The 26114-nt window shown below is 41.6% G+C and overlaps 1 protein-coding gene across 1 annotated transcript; it reads right to left on the reverse strand.

The window, feature by feature from the left end:
* Positions 1-352: 352 nt before the first annotated feature.
* Positions 353-26114, reverse strand: fbxw7 (F-box and WD repeat domain containing 7). The gene is made up of 11 exons (XM_044027906.1): positions 25674-26114; positions 21626-21708; positions 20282-20423; positions 15950-16084; positions 14332-14455; positions 14010-14146; positions 13317-13430; positions 7464-7645; positions 6063-6288; positions 5135-5345; positions 353-2613 (listed from the first exon to the last, which is right to left on the reverse strand). The coding sequence occupies exons 1-11, from the start codon at positions 25710-25712 to the stop codon at positions 2345-2347; spliced, it is 1662 nt and encodes a 553-aa protein (XP_043883841.1). The 5' UTR covers positions 25713-26114; the 3' UTR covers positions 353-2344.

Genomic DNA, 26114 nt, shown 5'->3' on the forward strand with positions numbered 1-26114 from the left:
CTGCGCTGCGTTAAATGTTTGAATTATTTCCCTCGCCAGCGTAATTACTCAAATAATTTGCTTTATTGAACATATAAGATGCCTTCACACAGGTAACAAAAACAGACAACTGATATGCTTGAAATGAAAAAAGAAAAACCCACATTTTATTGCACTTAAGTTATAAGAAAATAAAATTCTAAGTGAATCAAACAAATACACAATCCCTTTAAGGTTTTTTCTGTCTGTTTTCTTTTTTGCCAGGCAGTTTACATGAACTGAAAAAATAAAACACCTGCAACAAATCTGATTTCTCAAACCAGACCATAAATTATAACAGAGGGAGAAAACAACAAGAGGAGATAGAGCAAGATTGTTTTCTTTTTTTCTTTTTTAATATACAGTGTTATACCACTTTCACAGTTCAGCTTGAGTTGTGACTCTTGGAGATTGAGACGATTTTCGTTTTGGCTACAATGTTTCAGTTCACGTTTGTCGCCTTCGTGTGTTTTGAATTTTTCCCACCGACAAACCACAAGGCTGCAACCGAGGCGGTTTTAACTGCGACGCATGTAACACTATGAACTCCTGGCCGCTCGACCAGTCAGCTGATGTTTGTGATGGTCTCCTCTGTTGCTTCAGACATCGTTGAATGGAACAACAGTCACACATGGATACGGACAGTTCTTTCATTCGTGTGTTAAAAGTTGATACATCTGCTAGTTTTGTTTTTTTTTTTTTTCTTCACCAGTCCACACAGCATTTGTACATTTCCCCAAAGAACAGGCTGAAAGAGCTTTGTCCCAAGGAATGTGTTTACAAGTAGCCCATTAACACGCTTAACACACGCACTCATGCACACACACGCACGCACGCACGCCAACAGTGTACATCCCGCTCGGTTCCTCCCAGCAGGCGATCCTGTCAGTATCTGTCGGACACGCTCCCTCCTCTCAGCCTCGTAGAGGCACGTTTGGCTCAAGTTTTCAGTGGCAAAATCAAACAAAAACAAAAATGTTGGATGTTCATCTTTTGTCATCTTTTGTTTCAAGTCCAAACATACAGAGTTCAATTTGGAATTTCGCCTGGGACTAAAACGTCACAGCAAGTAAGAGTTCCATCTCTCTCTTTTCCATTCATCTAGCAGCATAAATACAGTTTGGCCACTGGGGAAAAACAGGAGAGGGGGGAAGGGGCTGAGGGAGTTCGGGGGCGTCAATCCTCAGCACTCTGAGCGAAGAAGCTTTACTTCTCGTCATAGCGCTGGCACTGAAGGAACCTCCCCAGCTAGACTGAAAAACTCTGGACAGCATTGACGTTGATGTGGAGACGGCGCTCCAAACCCAGGTATGTAGAAAACAGAGAGGAAGAACAAACAACTCAAAACAAAAAAGACCAAAAAGAAAGAGGGGTGACATAATGACAGCAAACCTAAACTGAGCAGGTTTCTAATACTGGGATTTGTTGCTGTTGGCAACGGCAAGAAAAAAGAGTGAGGGGGGGGTTTGAGGAAAAAAAATAAAAAAATCACAACAACAATACAGAAACCCCTTTCATATGATAAACCAAAAAGGTACTGAAATTCACAGTTGTGTTTGTGTGCGATATTGTAAAGAAACCAGACTCCAGAAACTAAGTGGAGAGCAAGAATGGAAATGGAGTGACGAGAAACAACGAAACCTCCCATTTTCACCTTAACATCAAGCAGCTCTTAACGTGTAACTGTGTAGAAATTCACCTTTAAAACATCTCCCACCTCGCTCAAGCTTTTCCTATGGTCAGTGTTTTCCACTTCCTGGTACGTGTATATGTGTGTGTCTGTGTGTGTGCATACTGATGAGGGGGGTGGGGCTTTAAAAAATAATATATCTCTGTACATCTCAAAATCTGTCAGGTTTGAAGCGAAAGTCTCTGTGCGAAGCCGACTCCGGACTGAAAGGGCGGGGAGTGACTTCAAAAGAGTTCAGTCATCATCAGTCGTTCCTTTCTTCTCTTCTTTCTCCAGACTAATCATGAGACAGACCGCTGGTGCCCCCGCTGCCCCACTTCCAGCCCGATCCCCTCGACTCTACTGGGCGGGGGGCAGTAGACGGTCAGAGGCAGGGACTGTGATGACATGAGAGGGTTCTGTGGCTTTGTCAGTAACATTTACGCAGGAGGGGGGGACAGGGAAGATGATGGTGGAGGACAGGACAGGACAGCCCGCTGTTGATGGTGGTGGTTGTTGTTGTTGATTTTGCAAGTTTGGGTGAAGAGCTCTCGGCTTCTGCCCTCTGGTTTCTCCGTGCCTCATCTCCCATTCTGTCTCTGTTGGTTCCTCTCTGCGGTTTTCGATCTCTTCATCCTTCCCCCAAAACGTCCCGCCTCACTTCATATCCACGTCAAAGTCCAGCACCAGCAGCTTGGTCTCCTCTGTGCCGTTGCGGCTGCCAACCGCGCACACCAGCTTGGTGTTGGAGGCCCGGATGCGCCACACCACGCCCCCACTACCGCCGCTCTCCAGAGTCACCAGATTACGGATGAACTCGCCCGTCTTCAGGTCCCACAGTTTAACTGTGCCATCGTCCGAGCTGGTGATGACAAAGTTCTTGTTGAACTGGAGGCACGTCACAGCGCTCTGGTGCTTGTGTGGACCTGAACACACAGAGACAGACGGACAGACAGACGGTTAGAGTGTGACAGTTTTTTCTTCTACTATAGGAGCTCAGGAACTTTAGCTTCTCTGCAGCAGAAGGAAGGCATCGCAGTCTAAATATAGTTCCTCATCCATATTTACTGCCCATAAAACATCTCAGCTCCTGGGACAGAACTTTCTGAGAGTCCAGGAAATATTAGGACTGTCAGCAGCACTTAAAGATACTGATCAAACACACACACACACACACACACACCTCTCTGCAGCTACGACCTCTGTGAAAAATGCTCTAAAACTTAAGTCTCCTGATATTTAATTACAATTAAAAACAGAATATATACAGACAAGAGAGCAAAGAGGTACGTTTAATAAGCCATAAGAGTCAAGAGTTGTGTTTACTTGTTTAACTTATCAATAGTTATGTACCAAATCAGAAAAGTAGCCTGAAATCACCATACGTGCATTTCCATTAGCCTGTTTTTGTTTGGGCACATTTTCAATTTGCGAATAAAATACATTTAAAGATCTTGAAATGACACGTTATAGTGGCTTGAAAGAGCTGGAAAAGTTGACAGATCGATAAATGGTAGATGCAAATGAACAATGGAAACACATGCGGCACATTTAGGAATCACACAACCTAAATATCACTCCCACTTCTGTTGAAGTGGAAAAATAAACTGTGGATAAAGGAGGAGGAACTTGTGGTCTTATGAGGAAATCAACCCATTCTTCTACTCGGTCCAATATTAATACAATAATGAACTGAAGCAAGGATTTATTAACTTCATCCAGTTGTACGTTGTTATATTTCTGTCAGGCTTGAAGAAAAAATCTAAATTTGGTTGAAATTTCAGTTAAAAGATATTTTAATGGGAACCTGGCAACTGTAAACTGTTAAATAAATAATAAATAATAATAATAAATAAATAAATGAATGAATGAATGAATGAACACACTGTGTTACTAATTGTGGGCGGTAGTTATAAGCAGCTGGTCCCAGATATCGGTCTGGGTTTTATCTCTTCTTTCCACAGTGACACCTCACCTAAAATAAACATGACCTCCACCATTTAATTTCAATCTTAACAGTATTAAGAGCCAGTACAATAACACTCAGTCTTGTAACACGAGTTGATCACCAGATGAGAGGTTTACCTGCTCGAGTAAACACTTTGATTAAAGGGAACTCTGAACTGGGTTCAGTCTATAGCTCCAAATGTCATTTCTAATAACCAGACTAATGCAGAGAGCGGTGGTGGCGTCGTGGAGAAACCAGCTACAGAGTAAAGAGCCTTTGTGAGTCTGTGAGATGAAGAGAAAAGCTCCGCTCTTATTCATGAAGCAGCTGTGACAGAGCAGCGAGGTCTTCCAGCAGTAGACAAGGTTCCAGGACGAGCTGCAGTGAGATGTTCACTGTCACGGAGGATACACCTCTGTGAGCTGGCAGCTGGCAGGAGGCCACATTTACAGTGAACATGGCGGGGCCGGTTCACCGAGCTGACTTCACTTGTGTGGGGTGACTTAAGATTTCCCCAAAGGCTTGAAAATCATATCTTAATTAAATCAATTCAGGAGACACAAAAAGTTTAGAATCAAATGCGGGGAAATGAATATATTTTCCTTCTTTACCGAGGCTGCTAAAGCAGTTGTTTCAATCAGACGAGTCTAATTTAGTTTTCATGCAGAGAAAATGTGTTGAAATCACACCATTAACATTCATTCTCATCCTTTTCCAACTCTGGTGTCTCTGGTTGATTCAAAGGCTGCATTATAAACCCAACAACACCGCTTTGCACCAACCCCCAACAACCCTCCTCTCCCTATTACCACAACAGAGCAGCCTCCTCCATCACTACCTTTATGGCCATCAGCTGACAGTGACTGCCCTGTTAATGGCCTATTGTCTTATCAAAAAACACAAATGAATGGCAGATATTGTCCACTGACCTAATTATATGACCTACAAAGTTATCAGACCCTCATTCCCCGACTGTAGTCATCCATCCCCTCTTTACAAAGCACACACACACACACATCCTCCCTCTGGTCTGATCCCTCCCTCTCTTCAGACTCTCACTGGGGCATCTTTTTGTTCAGTGGCTGAATGTTTGTGTGTGTGTGTGTGTGTGTAAGGACGACCAGCACACAGTGCTGTGGTTTGTTAATGAGGGCATTTAGGGGTGGGGCACCGGTGGCTGCTGCCTGTGATTCAACAGAGGATCTGAACTCAGTGAGAGGGACCACTGCTGCTAATGGCGCTAGAGCTTTTCACTTTTAGACAAAGGACATGAGACTATAATCAGGACAAGCAGACACACGAGGTGTGTACCCGCGCGCACACACACACACGCATTCATAAAATGCAACACATTCAGATTTGATTCTAAACTATACACTGAAAAATCCTGATAAAATCTGGCTTTGCAAACAAAAAACAACAGATTTTTCTTCCCTTTTTTTGACCAGTGCAAAAAGGTGCTTATGTTGCACAACATCCAGTAGGGAGGGTGGACTCACCTTGCAGTGTTTGTAGGCACTGGCCTGTCTTGATGTCCCAGATCTTGACAGTGGAGTCTGCGTTGCCCGAGACCAAGATGTTGTCTTTCAGCTCCATGCCGCTGGTGAGGGACTGATGCCCTGTTAGCGTGTGGATGCAGTTCCCTGTTTCCACGTCCCAGACCCTTATGGACGTGTCCAATGAGCCGCTCACCACATGGATCCCATCAAACTAGAGACAGAGGGGATCAATTTAAACTGGCTCAAGGCCAAGGCACCACTTCAAGGTAACTGCATAATGTCACCTCAACTTGCAGTTGACGGTGCAGATGCCTACGCAGCATGTACTTCTGTTCTATTAACAGACTGAAGATGAAGCTCATTGAAATGAATGAATTTATTGATCGGTGAAAGCGTTGCTTCTCGTTTTTACATACAAACGATGCAGCGTGGTACAAAAACCAATCAAAAACCAATCTAACATCTCTGAAAGTGATGACACCGGCTAAAGTGCAGCGCGAGGGAGGACGTCTTACAGAGCATCCAGGAATTATTGTGTTCAACAAGAAATAGATTTTAGGCGGAAATCAACAAACATTTGTATGAATATGAACAAAATCAAATATTGATAAAAGATATAAATGTGCAGTGAATGAAGTTGTCTCATAAATGTTCAGACGCAGCTCATAGTCTGCCTATGACGTTTATTAGAGCTGCAAACAGAATATACCATTTATAGTCATGTTTTTTCAGTCTGATGATGACTTCAATCGATATTATGTCTACTGCAGTGAGTCAATCTGATCATGACGACAATAATATCAACAGAAACATGTGGAAGTCCGTATTTCAGACTATTGTCCTAATCTGATTCACTGGTCACAGGTGAGAAAAAATATGAAATGTTCAAACTACACTTGCGTACAAATGCAGAAGCACACGGTCTCACCTGTAATGAATACACTCTGTTGGTGTGGCCCTGCAGCGTGTGGAGGCAAGTCTCCGTCTCGGGGTCCCACACTTTGACCATGAAGTCATAAGCACCGCTGACCACCCGCCGGCCATCATACTGGACACAGCGGACTGCCGCCACGTGGCCCATGAGGACATGTAAACACTGGCCCGTCTCAATGTCCCAGACGCGCAGCGTGGCATCACGAGAGCCACTGACCACCCTGACGAGGAAAGCACATACAGACAGAGTCAGCTGTGTGCGTCAAAGACACTATTAATACAGTTACAATAGTTGTGTAATATTATCCTTTCTGTCCAATTTAACGAAAACATTTTATTTCCACTCTCCTTACACCTCTTGCGTCATGCCGTGGCAGCTCATCGACAGAGTAATGACGCAGGTATGAACATTTTGTCTTCGCTTCTCTTATGAGTAACGCACAGCGTCACACTCATGTTCATACTTGATCGTACAAAAACACCTCTCTGACTCAAACGGATGTCTCTGAGCAGCCAGAAGTTTATTGAAAGGGAAACTGCCTTCGGGGAAGAATGGTTACCTACGCTTTTACCTTCATCTGATAATTGGGGTGATCGTTTGAATGAAAGCAGTCATTTAAAAAAAGAAAGAAAGAAAGAAAAACGAGCAAAAGAGAGAAGACATTACATTTATTCACCGATTGAGGCAGTTTTTCTTAATTTCCACCAGATTTTAATGAAGGTTTCCCATTCACACGCTGTAGTGACACACAGCACATATTCTAAAATGCCTCACGGTGATACTAAGATGGAGATCACCAACATGTTTTTCACTGTCTGCCGGCAGTACACAGTGTTTTCAGTGGGTGAGTAATGAAAAACTACACAAAAATCTTGGTGGGCCCTGAGGCAAATAGAGCACTTTGGGTCTGGAGAGTAATACTGAGTGAATAAGTGAGCAGCAGTTGACTGAAGACATTTTACAGTCTATTTAATCACTATAAAACCACAAGCTCACTGTCATACACACACTGTCCCTCTTTCACTCGTGTGGTCGTAAGGTCACCGTTACGGTCACACACACATTACACGTTTACCATGAAAAGGCGGTTGTTTTCAGATGAATGTGATAAAGCTTGTTCATTTCGTGATGTAAGGCAGAAAATGGCACAGCATGTGGCCTGTTCTATATGTGCTATCTAAATAATACATCAGTTGAACAACTCAAGACAAAAAGGGCAGTTCGTTCTCAGACACGAGGGAAACTTTGATAAACCACTGATGTATTCACATATTATAACAGTCTTTCTGCTCTAAACTATGTTACATTGCTGTCGATACTGATGTGGTTTATCTTTTTCCTGTTCAACAGGCTCTTTAAGGCTTAGTGATGTTTACTCGTGAGATTGCTCCATACCTTTTCTCATGTAAGTGCATGCAGCGCACTGTTGAGGTATGCCCATAGAGGGTGTGGATACATTCTCCTGTCTCTGCGTTCCAGACCTTAAGTGTGCGATCAGTCGAACCACTGATAATAATGTTGTCTCGCATCTGGGATGACCACACCCCACCTGTGTGGCCCACCAACGTTCGCAGACACTGTAAAGACCAGAGAAGAAGAAGAGTCTTGATCAATGAAAAGTTTCAAAGACATTCAGGGTTAATTCATTCACACAGATCATAAATTAGCTTCATGAAAATCACATTTCCTTCTCTCTGTATGACCATCCTTTGCCTTCAGGGCAAAAAGACAAGGACAATTAAATGTGTGTGACCTTTAATGGGGAGAAAGAGTTCAGTCATTTCTACCTGCTGCTGTTGCACTGGGACAGAATCACTCTGAGCTGAGTTTGTTTTAATTGCTTATCTGCTGCAAATGTGGCAGGGTTTTTCTTTTTGGGAGAAAGAGTTGACAACCGTCTTCAATAAAAGAGAAGTGGAGATTCATCTGCATTAGGTAAGGTAGATTAACCATACATTAGAGTAGTTATGGAAATCTTTCTGATCAACTGAATGTGTGTCTCCACTGTGTATTTCATTGGTCCCTGAATTTAATAATCCTAAATACATTCAAATAAAAAGCCTTTGGGGAGAGAAGCAAACTGTGGAGTTGGTCAGCGGTGATTGCACCGGTGATGTCAGGTTCGAGAGCATAAAGCCTCTAAAATGTACAACATGTGACCCCCCCTGACTGCAGCTGATAAGCCACTGAGCAGTGAATGGCAGTGCAGGGAAAGAAGCTTTTACTGCAGCAAGTGAAAAAGGTGGATGGCCCTGCAGCCTGCCTCTCCCACCTCCTCCTGTGATAAAGAGAACCACTTCATTAATTGTAGGTCAATGTAGCATGACCTTACAGTCAACCTCACCACAGTGTGTAAGTCGCTCTTGTTTTATCACCATGGACCGTTTTCTTAGGTTTGTTACACTAGTGAAAAGAGAATCCTCCAGCTGGAAAGACATTTCACTAAAGCACTTAATTGCACATTTACAATACGGCAGAAAGGTGGTATATTATGCAGATTTTTCACAACACTCGACATGCATCTTAATTCACATTTGGGCAAATGTTGTGCCACTGCTGTGTAATATTCAGCTCCAGACCTGCAGTTTTTACTGAGCTTTTTCTTTTCTTTTCTCGAGAATCGAAGCCAGTGGTTAAGGTTCCAAGAACAAGAACGGCAGTGTATGATTAAAGCCCACTGAAACAGCGTGGGAAGAGAGAGCATCTGAAATGAAGGGCTTAGGCATCTTTGTCCGTCTGTCGAACAAACATAAAATAATCCCATCCCCGAGAACGAAAGTAGATTCTTTTTGTTCTTTTTAATGAATCATGTTTATTCTCCTCTTCATTTCAAGAACTAGACGAGGTCAAAACAAAAGAATGTGGCTTTTTAAGGTCAGTGTTCTGTGGAACCGCAATACACCAAATTAACAAATTCATGATGCCACTGCAACGTATTTGCATTCTGTGTCGAGCCCTGATAAATTGTAGATCAGCTCAATAAGGCATTATACAGACTTTATGCCAAAGAACTGGCAATTCTGTTAAACTTTTGTTCAACGGTTAAGGCTATATATGTTAAAAGATGCAGCTCCTCCATATGAAGTTCTGATTTGTATGTGAGAAAGGAGATTTTGTCAGTCACGTAGTGCACAGCCTCTGTCTGGGTATCAACTCGCTGCTCTGCCACTCAATGAGCAGAGAAGACAGTGATAGGTTTGCTTCTGTTTGCACAGCAGTGCTGCTGAATCTATTCCATGGAAAATAGTTCAAGTTTGTCCAAAAAGGCACTAGACTGGTGCTCGCTGTGCCAAAATGAAAGATTGTTTTTGTTTTAATCGCTAAATGAGGTACTCAACTCATCACCCACTCTCAAATATACATACATACGAGAATAACATAATAAAACCATTAAATACTCGACGTACAGTTTTCTGTTTAGAGTGAAAAATCCATCTTTGTTGACCTTAGCAGAACATCAGAACATACGGGTCGAGAAGACTGAAGGTATATTGATTTGCAGCTTTGCAAAGGCTGAAATAAACCACCTCAGGTCAAGCCACCATTATGTTACATTCACATGACTCAAACACTTGAGGTTTAATCAACATTAGACAATACGGAGACAAACATCCAGGTAAAAGCAGATCTAAGGTGGTGTCCCATGGTTTTCAATGGAGAAACGTGTGCTTGAGCTTGGCAGGCAGGAGTCTATTCTTAGAACACCTTAAATGTACAATTAACATTTCTACATAGGTCACATTTTAACAGTCATGGTGATGGACTTCCTGTTTACTACCACAGGACAATTGTCTGAAATGAAAAAGTTTCCTGAGTCGTTCTGACGCACAACATAATGATCTTAGCAGAGGCAAACAAAATCTTTGCTGCTGCCTGCTTCATTATTTTCAGTAGGGACACTTTGGCCAACTGCGCCACCACGATGCCCGATTTAAAAGTGCCTTAACTTGGCACGCCTTTCCCTGCAACAGCAGAAAAACTGCTCCTGCTTTCAGCTTGTTTAGCAGAAAATTGCTGGTAGATTAAGTGGTAAAAAAAATAAAACTGGTGAAGTCTAAAGCTATTCTGAGAGCTCTGTGTGGATATCAACATGTTTGTTTGTTTTCCCATTCCTTGTGCAGCTGATTTGATGAGATGGGTGTGATTTAATGATTCTCAAAATGTTGACAGATTGATATCACACCACACGCTACAATAATTACACACTACTTTCCCCTCGGCTGAAAAGGGCCAAAAAGAAAACACAAGATCACAGCCTCTGTTGTGTTTCGCTAATAGATCGACTTCAAAAATTTCATTACAATGTTAAGAGGTAATCTCCCCCGTGTCTAATCAACTTAATATCCCCACTAGACTCTCAGCTCCAAAAACAATCCCTTATCTGCGTTAGAGTGAGGTAAAGGTAAATGTGTAAAGGAGTGTCCATGCAGCTACAGTATCTGGCAGAGGAAACCGCTCCGTCGAAATGACAACAGCCCATAAGTCTGCCATCTTAGATCAGCCTGACAGCTGAGGTTGCTGCCGACAAGCACCACCAAGGACATGTGCTGCTCTGTTGCACTGCTCACAAAAGCCACGTTTGATACAATGATATGTAGTGCTGCGGTTTGTGTGCATGGACAAAAAAACAAAACAAAAACGCCATCTCTCAGTGAAGATAGAGGGCAACACAAAGAGACAAAGGTCTCCTTCAGGTCTCAGAAAAGGTAACTGTCAACAGAAGATCAAGCTTCTGAACCACAGATGCAACCACCAACCAAAGCTCTTATATGACTCAGTGTCTGATGCAATATTTTCACCACAATCAAATCCCCATTGTCATACCTGATCACTAAGCAACGACCCACTTCTTTCAGAGGTGTAGAAGCATTTACATGTAATGTGCTCATATGACAATAATTCTCTGATTGCCTCACAGCAAGTGCATTTGCTGTTGTTATGGAGCTTGATTCGCTCAACGTTGGGTGGTTCTCGTTCTAAAATGAACACCAAGTATCTGAGAAGAAGAGCCAACTCTGCTCTTCCTCCGGCACAATTTGTCCAGGGTGCAAACAACTTAGTTTTTCAATCCCGTCAAGTTAATCCTCTACCTCCAAAGTGACCCAATAGAACTGCCTTTTAATTCAAACCGAAGAGAAAAAAGAAAGACAGAAAAAAAATTCATCTCCAATCTGAAGAAACGCAAAGAGGTAACCACTCATCTCAGGTCATGAGGCAATTTACCCTTGTAATCTATAATAATCCACCAAACTAATTACTAGTTTAGTGAGACTACTTTAGTCTGATGGAGGGAAACAATCTAAAATCAAAGATGGGGGGAATGGAATGAAACAAAAAACAAATTGAAGACTGAAATGGGAGCTTGTTGTGCCTGTTCATTCACCATTATTGACCCAAATATAAGTAAAACTTAAATTCAGGTGTTAAAGGCTTGACACTGGAAGGCTAACCTTTAGGTTAATGGATTTATTTGGAAGGAAATAGGCACACCAAGGTCAAACAAATGGAGGAGCGTCTTTAATATCGTCTTGGCTATTTGCAATACGAAGGAAAATGAGAAATGAAGAAGAGTAATTGGTATTGTCATGTGGGTCAATACATTCATCCATTCATCCATTCATCACAAACTGTGTTAACACCCCAAGATCACTGAGAGCCTCTTTATAGACATGCGCCTCACATGGATGAACTGATGGAGGGAGAAGAAAAAAAGATAGCAATCAAGACTTCAAAAAAGCTGGCATAGACTGTAAAGGATGTTGACACGAGAAAAAGAAAAACAAATGCAGGTTCTGGGAATCCCATTGTATTTTCACTTTACAGTTTTACTGGAATCGACAGCCACTTCATGTGAAATGGTCGACTGGGCTTAATTGGCCATTCCTCTCCAGCCAGGGGTTCTCCCTCTGGTGTTAAGAGCTAAATAAGCAAAGAGATGAGCTCTGAATACACCACCTTAACAGAGATGGATTTAGGCTCCACTCTTCCATGTGACTAATGTAAACAAACAATTCTGAGGTAGCTTTGCTTTGTGGCAACCATGGACACAATACACTGTTTGTGTGACATCTGACTGCATGGTGGTTTCATAAAAAGCCATAATCATCCCTGACTTCCACCACCACAACTGTAACTCAACAACATGTCATCTTGATATGTCTTTGGGTGAAGGAGAGCTTATTTGTACACCATGCCTATCAGATGACCTTGGTGAAATCTCTCAGATCAGCAAATGCTGACTATTATGCGTGTAATCACCAGTGGGCCGGATGCCAACTTTACTATCTGTTAGACCGAGACTTTGCAGGAATGAAAAGCAGGCTCTCTGGTATATTGTGTTTAACAAAAAGAGAAACCTGCTGCAGTGTAATTGTTCAAAATATCAATTTCTTTAAGGGCTTTCTTTTAATGAAGTAGCAAGTTCACAGCCCAGACTTATCTCATTTATTCGAGGTGAAAAGGAAAAAGTACAACAATCTGTGTACCTCTCAAACACCACACTGCCACAACTGCCTCTCTGTTTAATACACAGGATAAAGTCGCAGGACAAAGCCTGTGGGCTGCACCAGGTTCAGCTATGAATACCAACAATGCTGGCTGTGTAACATGTCTTCTAAACAGCTAAATGTAAGAGATAAAAGGTCTTACCAGTAGGGCTGAACACCTTATTGCATCTGCGATAATATTGGAAATATGATACAACAAGTTTTTCTCACTGCAAAAGGCTGTGACTACTCTCACATGACTTACAAGTGAGAACAGCGCACGTCACATGACTTGCAAGTAACAGCAGAGCAGTCGGCTAAAGGTGGGGGGAGGCAACCAGTTGTACAGCGGCCTCAGGCTCAACAGTACCTGGCACCATGGATGCACTAGTGTCAAAGAAGGAACAGTACGTTGGTTGTGTGGAGCTATTTCAGTTTTTAAAAAAAAGAAAAGAGGATGCTGCACAGCACCAGGTATTGTGCAGAACCTGCCCAACTGCCATTAATACCACATGGACTGATAATCATGAGTTTGGCTGTGTGTGCGTGTGCGACTCAGTAGAGTTAACAGCAACAGAGAAGTGATGGACTGAGGCACTAAAGGAGCTAAAAAGGAAGGTTTAAAATGCAGCCCACTTCCTTTGATGTACAGCCAAATGTACAACATGTTACATAAGCTGGAAATTGAACTTTGTGCTCAAGTCCATTACTGCATCAAAGACATGAGGCCACAACAGGAAATAGAAAAGCCGTTCTTGTTTACCTTTCCTGTGATAGCGGACCAGACTTTCAGCGTGTTGTCGTCCGAGCCACTGACAATGCGGTTGCCACAGAACTGGAGGCAGGTGATCACGTGGTCATCGTGACCTTTCAGCACCTTTGATACGGAAGGGATAGAAAAAGAGATGCAATAAGAAGGACGCAGAAAGCAGGTGGATTGTTGATGGACTGACAGCACAAATGGAAAAAGCTGATGTTGAAAATGGCAGACCTCTGTTGATAAAGAGTAGTAAAAAGAGTAGATTAAAGGGCTCATGTTGCTAAGTGCTGCAGGTGTACGCCATCTCTACTTGAGCTGTATGCTTTGGTGTGTGTGTGTGTGTGTGTGTATGTGGTCTCTGTTTACACATTCTGGGTCACAGGAATGCTGTCTCAGCAAAAGAGAGAGCATACTGTTTATGCGAGGAATACGGACAAGCACAGTCACCAAATTTACATCAGTGTCGGTCTAAAATGACCAGCAGCTGTTTCTGAAGTAGCAAGAACCAAATACAGTCTTTAAACTGAAGAAGAATAAGATCACCCAGTTCTCTAATTCAATAATCGTTCAATGTTAACACCTGAGTATTACCTACTTTACACCAGCTTCACACTTCAGATTCTTATTTCTGTGATTCAAAGTCAATTGTTATCTGATCTAAACTCTGGGGAACTCAAGTTTGAGGGAATGAGCTACCTTAGGTGATTTGAGGTCCCCTCTCCTCCAGTTAGTGTCTATTCTGTGCTGCCTGATGTAGGCACTCTTCCACGGGCTGTGAGTGAAGCCAGGCCGAACAATTTTCCTCTTCTTCTGGGGCAGAGGCTCGTCGATGCCTGTTAGGAGAGAGGGGGAAGCTGATTGGACTGACAGTTCAAAGCAGGGTTTACTCTATAACAGGTAGAACCACAATATTAAGCACAGAACTGACCGCAGCAGTAACACCAGAATCCTAAGTCTCCTGCTGAGTGGCTGCATGTTGCCTCTGTGCATGCATCGCTTACTTAAATTTAAAACTCACCCTCTTCCCTGCATTTCTCCCGCCACAGCAGGTTGTCTTCTGCCAGGATGCGCCAGTAGCGACACGTCTGGGCAGCTTGGAGGAGGTCCTTCGGTTCCAGGAATGCCAGGACATACAAAGCCAGCTGTTGAAAGACATGGGCAAAGAATAAGAGAGGTGTAAATAGAGAAGAAGACACAGAGAGGACCCATCTTTTACTAAAGCAGGTGTTTATAACAGTGCAAACAACGTCTGGAAAAAGAGCAGAAAAAACGCCTGCAGAAAAAAGTACAAGCACAATATGGATAGCATGCCTGACTGGCACGATTGTATTACTATAGAACAGAATCAACATTGCCATGAAAGCCCAGCAAAATCATGCAATAGGCGCTTTACAAAGCCAGTAATGATGCAAGTGATTCAATTTGTTAAGCCAAAGACGGCAAATAAAAACACAAAACCCGGTTGAATGAACATAAATCTGGACCCATTAAGAGGGAAAAATAAACATTATTGTCTGCTTTTCAGGGTTTTTCAGACATTCACACAGGTAAATGTTTGCACAACGCTTACAAAACATAATCCATCCATCCATCCATCTGTCATTAAAAAGAATGATTAGGGTTTATTGAGTGACGTGTAACCAGTTGAGCAAATATTGTCATTTTAGTCTTTATTTTGCTCCGAAATTGTTCTTAAAAGGATAAAGAAAACTATTTTATTGATTAGTTTGTCTATAAAATAATTATTAAAAACAAGGTGTCATAAGTGTGATACCCAACAGCTCAGTAACCTGTTTAAAGTAACCACTGGTCATTTCTGGTGTTAGAAAGTTGACAGTTTTACATTACATTACATTACATTACATTACATTAGATGTCATGTCATGTCATTGATGCTTGTATCCAAATTGACTTACAATAAGTGCATTTAAACATTTGTTGGTGATTGCTTTTCAGTCCTGGAGCAGAAGGCTTTACACTTTACATCCCTTTACACTTTCAATTCCAGATGAATTTAATGTGCAACCACAGCCCTGTTAAAATTACTTCATAGCATGACCTGACTTTATTTCCACAGAGAGCAGAGGGGGAATTATGTAAGAAGTCAAAGGGAAGAGGATTTAAAACACTGGGAAAAAGAAAACTAATATCTTGTTGTAAACACATTGAGTTGTTTGTATATTTGTTTTGGGGGTTTTAACTAGCAGTGCAGACAACTAGAAATATTAAAACTATTGCCTCACTCTCTATGCCCTTCTTCATCATCTGCCACACAAACACCAGGTGTTTGGATTTTTTAATCAACTGCACAGGAAACTGTGCACTGAGCCTGCTTTGTAAGAATCCCTTATGTGATCTTATCATCACTTTGGCACATTAGATTGTTTGTACTGCCAGTTTTGTAGCAGAGACAAGGCGCCCACTATGGATGTAGTCGGATGACGTGAGGGAAGACTGCGGCAGCATTAGAGCTGGAGAGGAGGCCTCGTCTCCCTGTCAGATACACTCATTCAAAAATAATGTCTACTGCAAAGGGTCCCCGTGGGAGTTCAGGTCAGGAGGAAGAGGCAGAGAGGAATAAGGGCTACAGAGGAAGTTATGAACTGATAACAGGGAAGAGGGATTGAGGAACTCACCTCTTTGGGCAGCAGGGAGATAAAGTCTCGCTGAAACTGTGGCTCTATCACCTGCATCATATGCTTGACTTGTGTGGGCTCACAGCTGTCAATCAACTCATCCAGGGCCAGTAGCTTCTCAGGGCCAGTCCAGCTCTGGAACAGAGGACAGAGGATAAGTTTTTTTTAAAAAAACAACAAAGAAAAAAAACATTCTCCACATTTCATTTGGATGCTGCTTCTTTATAATGTGACTTGCAATAAGTCGATTTGAAATTCTGACTTTATTTTACTCCCAGGCATGTGATTCATGAAACCCGTAATTCATAATGCACAACAGATGAAAGCATACTGGCTGTCTCAACTCTGCTAATGAGTCAACTGCTGACCTTCCGAAAGTTGAGGTACATCCTCTAGTTCCCTCTATTTCGAGGGCGGTAGCATTTAGTTGGATTTATAGTCCACACATGGGGATAGCTCAAAAGCCGGATTTCACTTCACTTCATACCTGCAAAGTATAATGCAGGTATAATCCCCATTGTCTTTATTTATATTGTTTTATTTAGTTTATGATACACTGTGACATTGCACTAGACATTTATAGAAAATAAGTTATTTTGATGTGTTTTGTTGCTGAATAAAAGACTGGCAGTGTGCATGTTGCTGTGTGCAGTTTAATCACAATGTTAGATGCCTGTAAAATAAAAAAAAAAAGGCAGTCTTTCTTTAACTTCCTTACTTTGGTCCCTATCCTGAACAAACACTCCTGGGATCAGACGCACAGGAAGAAACAAATGCAGCACATCACAGGTGGTATCCACATGGTATTGTAACCTTAGAGCTTAAACATGTGCTGGAACTAATGTAAATCAAAATTCCTCTTATAGTTTTATAACTTTTCAAAGAGAAAAATGTGAAGCTAATGGCCGCCAGGTCAGAAAGCTAAAAAACGTAATCACAGATTCTGTTTTCATACGACTTAAGTTTACAGATCACGTGACCAGGTGACGTTCATGAGCACCTACGGAATGTGCAGATCTGAATATTACAAGTTAAAAGTACAAAAAAGTATCAGGCCATCTGTACTGTGCTCTCCAGAGGTTCTCAAAATAAACATGCAAGTTGGTTATCATGGGTAATGCTGCACTACTTCAGCACTGTACTATTAACTGCAGTCACATCAGGACTCATTACAGGTCTAAATATCCAGTTTTAAGAGAAAACACACGATTAGGACATTACAGACAGATTGTCCCACATCTATTTAAATGCCCCAGTGTGCCTCTTTAAGTTTTTTTTCTGCCTCATCTGTATGGGAGCACCTAAAAGACCTGGCTTTGTGCAACATGTCTGTAACATATTAATGTTCCCTATGTGCCCTTCATGGCAGGACAGAGTTGCTCGGGGCACCTGCCTAATCCTAGCAGCCAACGGTTCTTCCGCTTGAACATTCGGTTGTCAAAATGGTAGCTGCCGAGTAAAACTGCGCTCCATGTTGGACACATCACAGCCACAGTTGTTTTCCTCTGTGGACCTCTGAAATCTAACAGTGATTACAGACTACAAGGCAGGATGGAAAACCTAGCCCAAGCAAACCACCTGTAATTTGGCATTTAAAAGACTTAGTCAGAGGTGTCAGAGGTGGAGGTAATAATGGGATTTAGATACACCCCCTCCTGACATAGGAAGGGCCACGTAGCAGTTATGTGTTTCAACATATTCAGTATCACTATTCCCAACATTGAAAGGATTGCTTTGACTACCAAGTATGTGACATTATAAGAGCAACTTAATAACAAAAAAGGCACACCTCAAAATGATCTAAAATCAAACCTCTGAAAAGCTCAATGTTTTCCAGATAATCACAGATAATCCCGAGTGGTTAGCAGTTTTTGGTAAACAGAGGTTTCCTTTCCACACTTTCCATTCAGTAACTGATTTCTTTAATTTGCCAAAATTTATTTTAACAATCCTCTGAGAGTGGATGTGCCACGAGCTTGAAGTTAACATCTGTGATCATAGTGCTGAAACTAGAACATTACTTTACTCTTTAATTTACTCTTTTGATCAAGTTACAATAATAAGCTGCTGAGAAAATACTAGTGATAAAAGGAAACACCAAAGTATCTGCTGAAAAAGTCCCACTCGTGTCAATTCTTTCATAGCAGGGAGTAGCTATGTGTTGTTTAGATAAACTTCCGTCAAGCAGATGTTTTATTTAAACTTGTTGTTGTCCCTGTATTGTGGTTTGATTTAAAGAATTCTTGATCTATTTTGAGAAATGTACTTGTTTTCTCTATTATCAAGAAATATCCCCACAAATATACTTTGCTCCTTGCTGGCAGGCACAGTTTATTTGGGGTCGTTTATACTGCAAATGAAGCTACCCGACAGCTGACGATTCATATTACATAAGAGCGATGTCAGTCCTAAACCAAAATCTCTTATAATCTCTCAATTTATATTCAAAATTGCAATGACTGTGTGTCCTTGTGATTGGGTTTCGCCAGCCCAGAATCACTAAATAAGACCTTTAAGTGTTAAAATGAATGTAAAAAACAAAAAAGGTTTCAAGAAAAACACACTCTTTTGTACTTGTGCCTCCATCTTTAATAGCAGCTACATGTTAGGACTGGACTGGGGAATGTACAGAATGCAAATTGAGGTTTTAACTGCTGGGAGCCTGACTGGTAGGTCAAGTCTGGGTTTGTTTGATATAAGCCTATAAGTCTGATCTACCAGCAAAACCTTGGATGGTCCACTAGCCTACTGATGCGGTGAGATTTATCTCAGTGACTCCGATGGCCAGACAGACAGACTATGACAGACTGGCCTGTTGTCATTGTGTGAGGGAGGGAGAAGTGCCAGGAAGGGCTGAGTAAATCAATGTGCCGTGCACAGCACTACAATGACATAAGATTTTACCCGTTTAAAAATGAAAATTGATATTCGATGTTGACATTTTTGCCATACTTAAATCATGTTTTGCAAACAATGAAACAATCGTTTCTTTGTAATAAATCAGGGAGAATTCTTGCAGGCTATTGTATGCTCAAATGACAACCTATTTCTGTGAGGTCTCATCGGACAGTGTTAGTCATTAAGTCTAATATGCAAGAAATAGTTATATTATATTGAATCTATGCAGAAATATTAAATACAATTAGAATGAAATAGAATGTGGACATTTTTAATAATCATTACCTTATATCATATATATAATTGATATAATCGATATAATTGTTTTTATTCACTTTACCCTCTCTTCAGTCTACAAACAATGCCCCATTATGACATGGATAAAATTAAATTTCTCCCAACTATAAACAGTCAAATGCATGAACCCATCAGCTTCTCTGAAGAAGACACTTCTTCTCCCCGAGTTGCTCAGTTTGGCCATGCACACTGCTAAAGAAAGGGTTTGGTTGTTCTATGTGTAAACGCAACAGCAATGTTTTTGTAGGCTTTCCCACATCGGTGCCTTAAAATAATCCTGTCTCAGAGATCTGCAGGCTCTTCCTTCAAACTCATAGCCTCAGAATATGGCTTTCCCCTTACAAAAAAAGATCTTGGCTATTCTTATCTATCAAAATACTCACAGATGGAGTCCAATCATTCTGTAAAAACATCTCAAAGAAAACCAGAAGGCACCAGAGCTAAGTATGGAGTGTCATCGTCAAGTGTCTGAATAGTTCTGTAAATGTGACATTTTAGTTTATAATCGTGAGACTCACACACTGTCTGTGTGTTTTCATTGTGGGATATTCAATGAAGATGAGGAACAACTGTTTTTTGTTTTTTTTTTAATTTAGGATAAGGCTGGTACATGGTATATACAATGTGGAAAATTGAGGTATTCGAATATAGTATATTTCAGCTCTGCGTGTCTGTCTGTCTGTCAATCTACAGATACTAACGATAATTGGTTGGTGGTTTAAAAATAAGATAACGTTAACAATTGTCTCTTTCAAATTGGCCCATCTTGAACACACAAAGAACCAAAGTCTGCCTTTGTGTCCTTGGATATTGCAGTAAAAATAAATGGCATAGTAATAATGGGCTTAAGTCACCTTGAAGTAAGACAACATATGTTCTGCTTTTAATACAGATTATAAGGCTACAGTAGACACATGTGTTCCTTAACTCCCTTTTTGTCAGGTACGGCTAATTCCAATTCCACGCTACAGTGCCTATGTTAATGTGGTGGGCCACAACAACAAAGCAGCAATTATCTCTGAGACTAAGTGAACATTGATTGCGCACATCATCTGTTTTTTTTGATGAGCTTTTGCTCAAGGGTTCAAAGTCACCGGGGGGGCCGAGGAGAGAGGAACAAGACTCCAACATGCTCACCTGAAATGTTCGGAGCCATTCTTGGAGACCTGTAGGTGGCTGGATTGAGGTGATGCGTCGTCTTTGCTGCCCCTGACCATTGGCTGTTCTGATGTGGCCAAATGTGGTAGGTGTGGCTGGACATGGGACAATTCCTGTCGGGCTGAATTAAAAAGGAAAAACAAATAAAACAACTTCTTTATTAAAGATGTAAAACCACTCTACGTATTGTGGAGGGAAAAAAAGGAGAAAATGCATACATTACATATAACGACAAACATTAAGGATATGCCATGAATGAGCTCAATGAAAAACAGATTATCGGATGTTTATTTGCACACTGATTAGTTTTGCCCTGGCTTTTGCAAATATTTCCACAACTAATTATTTGGACAACAGAGATAACATTAAAAGATGGCCTGTGTGTAAATAACAGCTAATATTACTAAGTTAAATATTAAAAGCACTTAAATTAAGGGAATCGGCAGAAATGTTTATTTAGCAATAAAAATGCATCTATAATCTGATGGTTAATTAACAAATAGTGTTTGGATTTCAGTTGTCCTTAATTAACCCCCCATTTTTATTATGTTCAAGGTATGAACAAATTAACACATTTGCTGTTATTTTGAAAAGGTAAAATATCAGATATACACAGGCAAGAAGTTATTTTTTGTCTCGAGATCCAACAGCAACTAATATATATCTTGGTGCACATTTGCTTTCTGTTAAAATCCAATACAGTTCAACAGCAAATTATTACAAATTACATTCTAGAAAAAAGGCTATCAAATTGGCTCAATTTCTCTCAACAGAAACTGAAAATATGTGTGTACATTTCCACTCGGGAGGTCAAAAGTGTGCAAAAAACACACATTTTCTGTTCAGGTCCAGCATCTTCTGTTGTCACAACCTAGATTAGAAGAGCAGTGCAGCACTTCAAAGGGCACACATGCAACAGTATGATGAACAGGCAGCAGGAAAAACTGGCCAGTGGTCTCCCTCATACTTCAGGTTGTGCTTGCAGAGAGCAAAATGGGGACTGGGGGTCTATTTCATTACTGATTCATTTTTAATGGGAGAGGAAGCTGAGATGGAGCCAGTTACATGGCATTTACTGTTAAGTGGCTGTGTTCAGTATGAATTTTAATGTGGCTACATGTGAACACATGCATTAAATATTCAGGGTTGGAGAAACACGGGGGACTGCAGGCTGAATGCTGGAGAAACAATGAAACAGAAGCCTCAGTGATATGAGCAAAGCACCTTTGCTCCAATGACATGATATATTTTCATTATTTTCATGGTAGGTTCATTAAGTTTGAATATGGCATTAAATAACTCTGAATATTGTTTTATTATTACCTTGGATACTCTGGGCCTTTGCAGGGCTTTTTTCCTGAAGGGAAAGATCGGACCTCGGGGCCATGGTCCAACTTTCTTTTCATCTAAGAGAGAGAACAGAGAAGACAAAGACTTAAAACAAAATCACACACAGTACTATTGTATCACACTATAATGTACATACAGAGAGCACCTTTGTCACGGTTTGTAGATAATGTTTTCCCTCTCTATGGCTAACATTTATTTTTGACTTAACTTTTGTGAGGCCAGATACTGAGAAGACGTTTAAGGGTGTTCCATGGGTCATGGATTCTTAAAAACAGTAGTGAAAGCAGAAAATTGCCTCTGCAGGTTATAGACTCAGTTACTATTATGTCTGAATTTCAGCATAGTAAAATATAGACCCCACCGTCTTGCTACAGCTTTATGCAAATTAAAAATGAATCTTTAATGCATAGGCAAGATTCAGTTTATTAACATGTTCATAACACGGCAGAGGTGCAGATGAAACAGCTCAACAGTATGAGATGGGAGGATAAAGAAAGTGCTTATTTTCTTACTTCTGTATGGTATTTTCAATAGTTTCCAACTTGGAGGCACATGACAAGAGAACAGTGACCCTTGGGCAAACGCCATAATATCCAGAGGCAATTCACATGTTCACGCCCAAACCTCCATGGGAACAGTGTGTTCATGTACACAAAATCCCATTCAGGGAGGGTACAAGGTGCATTCTTTGTCAGTGATGTTTGATGCATACTGATACCAGAGGGGAAAAAAAAAAAGCAACTTGTTTTCTTTATCATTCTCTATCACCTGCATGAACACACCACAAAGTCCCTGTTACCACCTACCCTGCGCTGCAAACAAAGGAGTCAGTGTAAAGGCCGGGGCAAGCCAATTTTCTTCCTCCCATGCCTTCCACTCTCTCTCTGTGGCAACACTTCTCACCACACATGCAAGTGATCACCAGCTCATCACTGCTCCCTCATGAAAAAACAAACAAACAGAGGAACAGAAAGCCGCTGGGCCAAAATAAGATATACAACGTGGCAGTCTGGCATTGTTCTTTGATTAATTAAATATGTTTCATGTTTAAGTCGAGGCTCAGTTAGATTTGCTCTGCAGTTTCACCCTGTTAAGCCAAGTAATGCCAGCGATTCAACAACGTGACAAAAATAGGGTTTTGGGGATTCATTGCAAAGCCACAATATTAAATAATAATCGTAAAATAAGCCAAACTTTCACTGTCAACATGTGTGCTATATTGACAAAATCTGTATTTGTGCAATTTACACTTAGCATACAGTTAGCATACATGCACAGTTCAACCTGTTGTGCAGCCTGTTCTGCATGAGAAAAAAATCCACTTGTCCTCCAGCTATTGGAGAAACACAAAACCACATTAGACTGTGACATTTTTGTCTTTACAAACAATGCTCTTACAGTGCATTTATGTTATTGTAGAGTTGCTATAAATTCTGTAAATGAGAAGAGCCTTGAAAGTCTGACTCCACAGTGTATAGGTTAAAAGTGGAATGATTATATGCGTCTCCTCAAGAGTGTTTTTGTTGATCACTATAATTTGGTAAGTGTGCGTTTGTTCTCGCTGTGTTTTTAGTCTCGGGGCATGCTCGAGTATTGGGAACAGCACGACGGGTATCAAGGAAAATATATGTTAAAAATAAGTTTGCTTTCTAAATTCCGACATGCTTATTGGTAAGCAGAATATCAGGAATTCCACCCACAAAGTAGGTATCAACACAGGATTCCTGATTAGGAATCAACGCACCAAAAGAACCGTTTCAGAAGGTTTGCGTACTGACAGGAAAACATCAAAACATACAGCAAATGATTTGCCCTCTGGTCAGACATTAGACTCAATTGACCAATGATTTTTCGTCACGCGTCAGCTCATTCGTGAAGCAGAGAGCTTTGTTCAAGAAGCCATGAAAAGGTTTAGCAACTTATGTACAAAGAAGGCACTGGGACATTTCATGTCAGTGACAAAAACTAAGTCAACAAATGTTTTCAAAAGCTAGGAGCCTATATAGCTTTTGTTTCACCTGTCTACATTCAACGTATATGACTGAAAGAAGTTGACAAAGAACACAGAGGGGGGGTTACAAGATATTCCTGCTTGTTAAGATCTGGCTCTTAAACTCAACTGCCTTGTTCTTTAAGCAGTGATCTCACTGCAATGGCAGTTCAGTAGCCAAGGAGCGCCTGGGTGTGTGTATGCATGCATTGGGTGTGTGTGTGCTTTAGAGTGAGACTGAAAGAGAAAAGGGGGAGTGCTTGCTGGCTTTCAAAGTGTGTGCCTCTGTGTAGACATGTAAAAAGAAAAGCCTCAGACTAAATGCTGGCATGAAAAAAAACAAACGGTGCATGTAACTAGCCTCTTCTTGTGTTTCGGCCTGGGAAAAGGTAACCAGAGAGTGCGGTGTTTGTAAATCACTACTAATCAGTGCCCCCTTCCTCTTCCCCCTCCTCTATCTGGTCAAAAGCACAACAGATGGATACGCAGGGAGTTAATGACATTTTAAAGACAGCAATCACTCTTATATAATGTGTTGATTCATTTCAATGGAAGCTACATCCTGCAGCATCCATCACTTGAAACATACTTCCTCATTTTTCAAACACTGTTTCAAGTAGACTTTCTTCATGTCAATCAGCAGTGCTAGAGAAACTTGCATCACAGTAACAGGATTGATGAGGATCAAAACTGCCATCAAAACACCAAAATAGGTGCAAATACACCCATCTCCAAATGTATTCCATCTTGTGTGTTTCAATTTCTGACAGTGCGGCAAAGTGGCACAAAATATGCATGGGGTTGGGTTCAATGAGTAAATTAAAACAAAAAAGAGATTTAAAACAAGCTATTCTGTAACCTAACCATTGATTAACAACAACATTTGTACCTACATTTCGGGAGTAACGTAGGGAAAGCTTTCGATGTGACAAGATACACACGTCTACAGAAAAAATCCCCAAGCAAGGGGGATTTTCCGAGCCAGATTGTGAACGATTTAACACCCTTTTTTTGTTCACATTACACAACAAACCCTGTGTAATTATTTCCCCCTTTCCTCATTTATTTAGTGTAGTTGTGCTTTCCTGAATGCAGGAGTTTTCATGGCTGCCAATGAGCATCATACACCCAATATCCTTAAGGATATTGAACCTCATGCAGTCTGACACAGTGACCTATTATCTGTACTTGGAGCCCGAGGCGGGTGCACAATGTCAGGAAAAGGGCTACTGCAACAGGCAGCAGCAGACTGATCACATGCATGCATCTCATGCAGTCACTTTGGTCAGTGCAAGAAAACCACTGCTGCATAGTGTAGAACCATAACAAGCCCGCAAACAGGGGAGGACTGCAGGGGGAGACTGGCTGCTTCTGTGCCAGGAACAGATTTGTGCTCATTTGCACAGATTTACATTAGTGTGCATTAAGACATAGATGGAGGTGATATCAGCAGACATAGTACTGTGTGTGTGTGTATGTATGCATGCATATAATAGTTACTATGTTATGCAAATGGGAGGACTACTGCTAAGGGGCAGAGGGAGCATCATGCCAACGATGAGGCAAAAATCGGATCAGATGTCATCTACAGACGCAGAATTCAGTTGTGTATTACGCAGGATTACAGACATATTTCCATCTAGCAGCACAGCAGCATTAATGCCACAGCAGTAACACATTTACAAATGCACATTTTTTTTGTTTCCCTAAATCACCGCGTTGGCGTTGATGAATGCGTGGCTGAAGTTACCACTGTGTGAGAGGATGAAGCCAAAAATGCCTCGTAATATTACAAGATTTTACGCAGCGCCAACATAACACGAAGGCCCGAGCGATTAAAGCGGCGTCTCTGGGGCTCTGATGCTGCTACTGCTGCTGTTCATCCTCCGCAGTGACCGCACAATCTGCCGTGGGAGGCGCGTCAGAGATAATGAGGGCGACAGAGCGAGTCAAATATGACATTTAAGCAGACGAGGACGTGTTCGGAGGGGACATGGGCGGTTAAGGCAAGCAGAGGAAAAGCCTACTCACTTTGTAGAAAATCATCTTTAAAGTGCCGTAGAACCCCATCCTTGTAATCCGGTGTGTTTCCCGTTTTCCTCTTCAGTGACAGTGGGTGAAGTGCAGATCTGTGTGCGTGGAGAGGAGGAAGCTGTGACAGTGCGAGGGCAGTGGACTCTCAGGTAAATCCGACGCTGCCTCTGATGTGAACATGCTCACCGCACCGGTGCGCGTTCAGCAGGATCCCCCGGTAAAGACATCGTGAAAGAGGGGGAGGAAAGAAGGGGGGGAAAAAAAGAAGCTCCGCCGCGTCACGCAGACTTAAATGAGGTGGGTGAACAATGCGATGCGACGATCCTGGAGGTTTTGAGCGCCGCCGACCAGCCTCGCCGAGCAGGGAGTGAACAGACGAGGGAGAGAGAGGGTGACACTCGCTAGAAAGGGGAGGAGTGCAGGAGGAGAGCGTCACAG

Source organism: Solea senegalensis, linkage group LG6 (assembly GCF_019176455.1).
Source record: "Solea senegalensis isolate Sse05_10M linkage group LG6, IFAPA_SoseM_1, whole genome shotgun sequence".
Taxonomy (NCBI): Eukaryota; Metazoa; Chordata; class Actinopteri; order Pleuronectiformes; family Soleidae; genus Solea; species Solea senegalensis.

Excerpts from the sequence above, each read along its gene's own strand:
- fbxw7 (XM_044027906.1), bottom strand. The coding sequence starts at position 25,712 with ATGGGGTTCTACGGCACTTTAAAGATGATTTTCTACAAA. Across the intron at positions 16,085-20,281 it reads AATGGCTCCGAACATTTCAG|AGCTGGACTGGCCCTGAGAA; the intron begins GTGAGCATGTTG and ends CCTCTGTTCCAG. Across the intron at positions 14,456-15,949 it reads TCTCCCTGCTGCCCAAAGAG|CTGGCTTTGTATGTCCTGGC; the intron begins GTGAGTTCCTCA and ends GTCTTTCAACAG.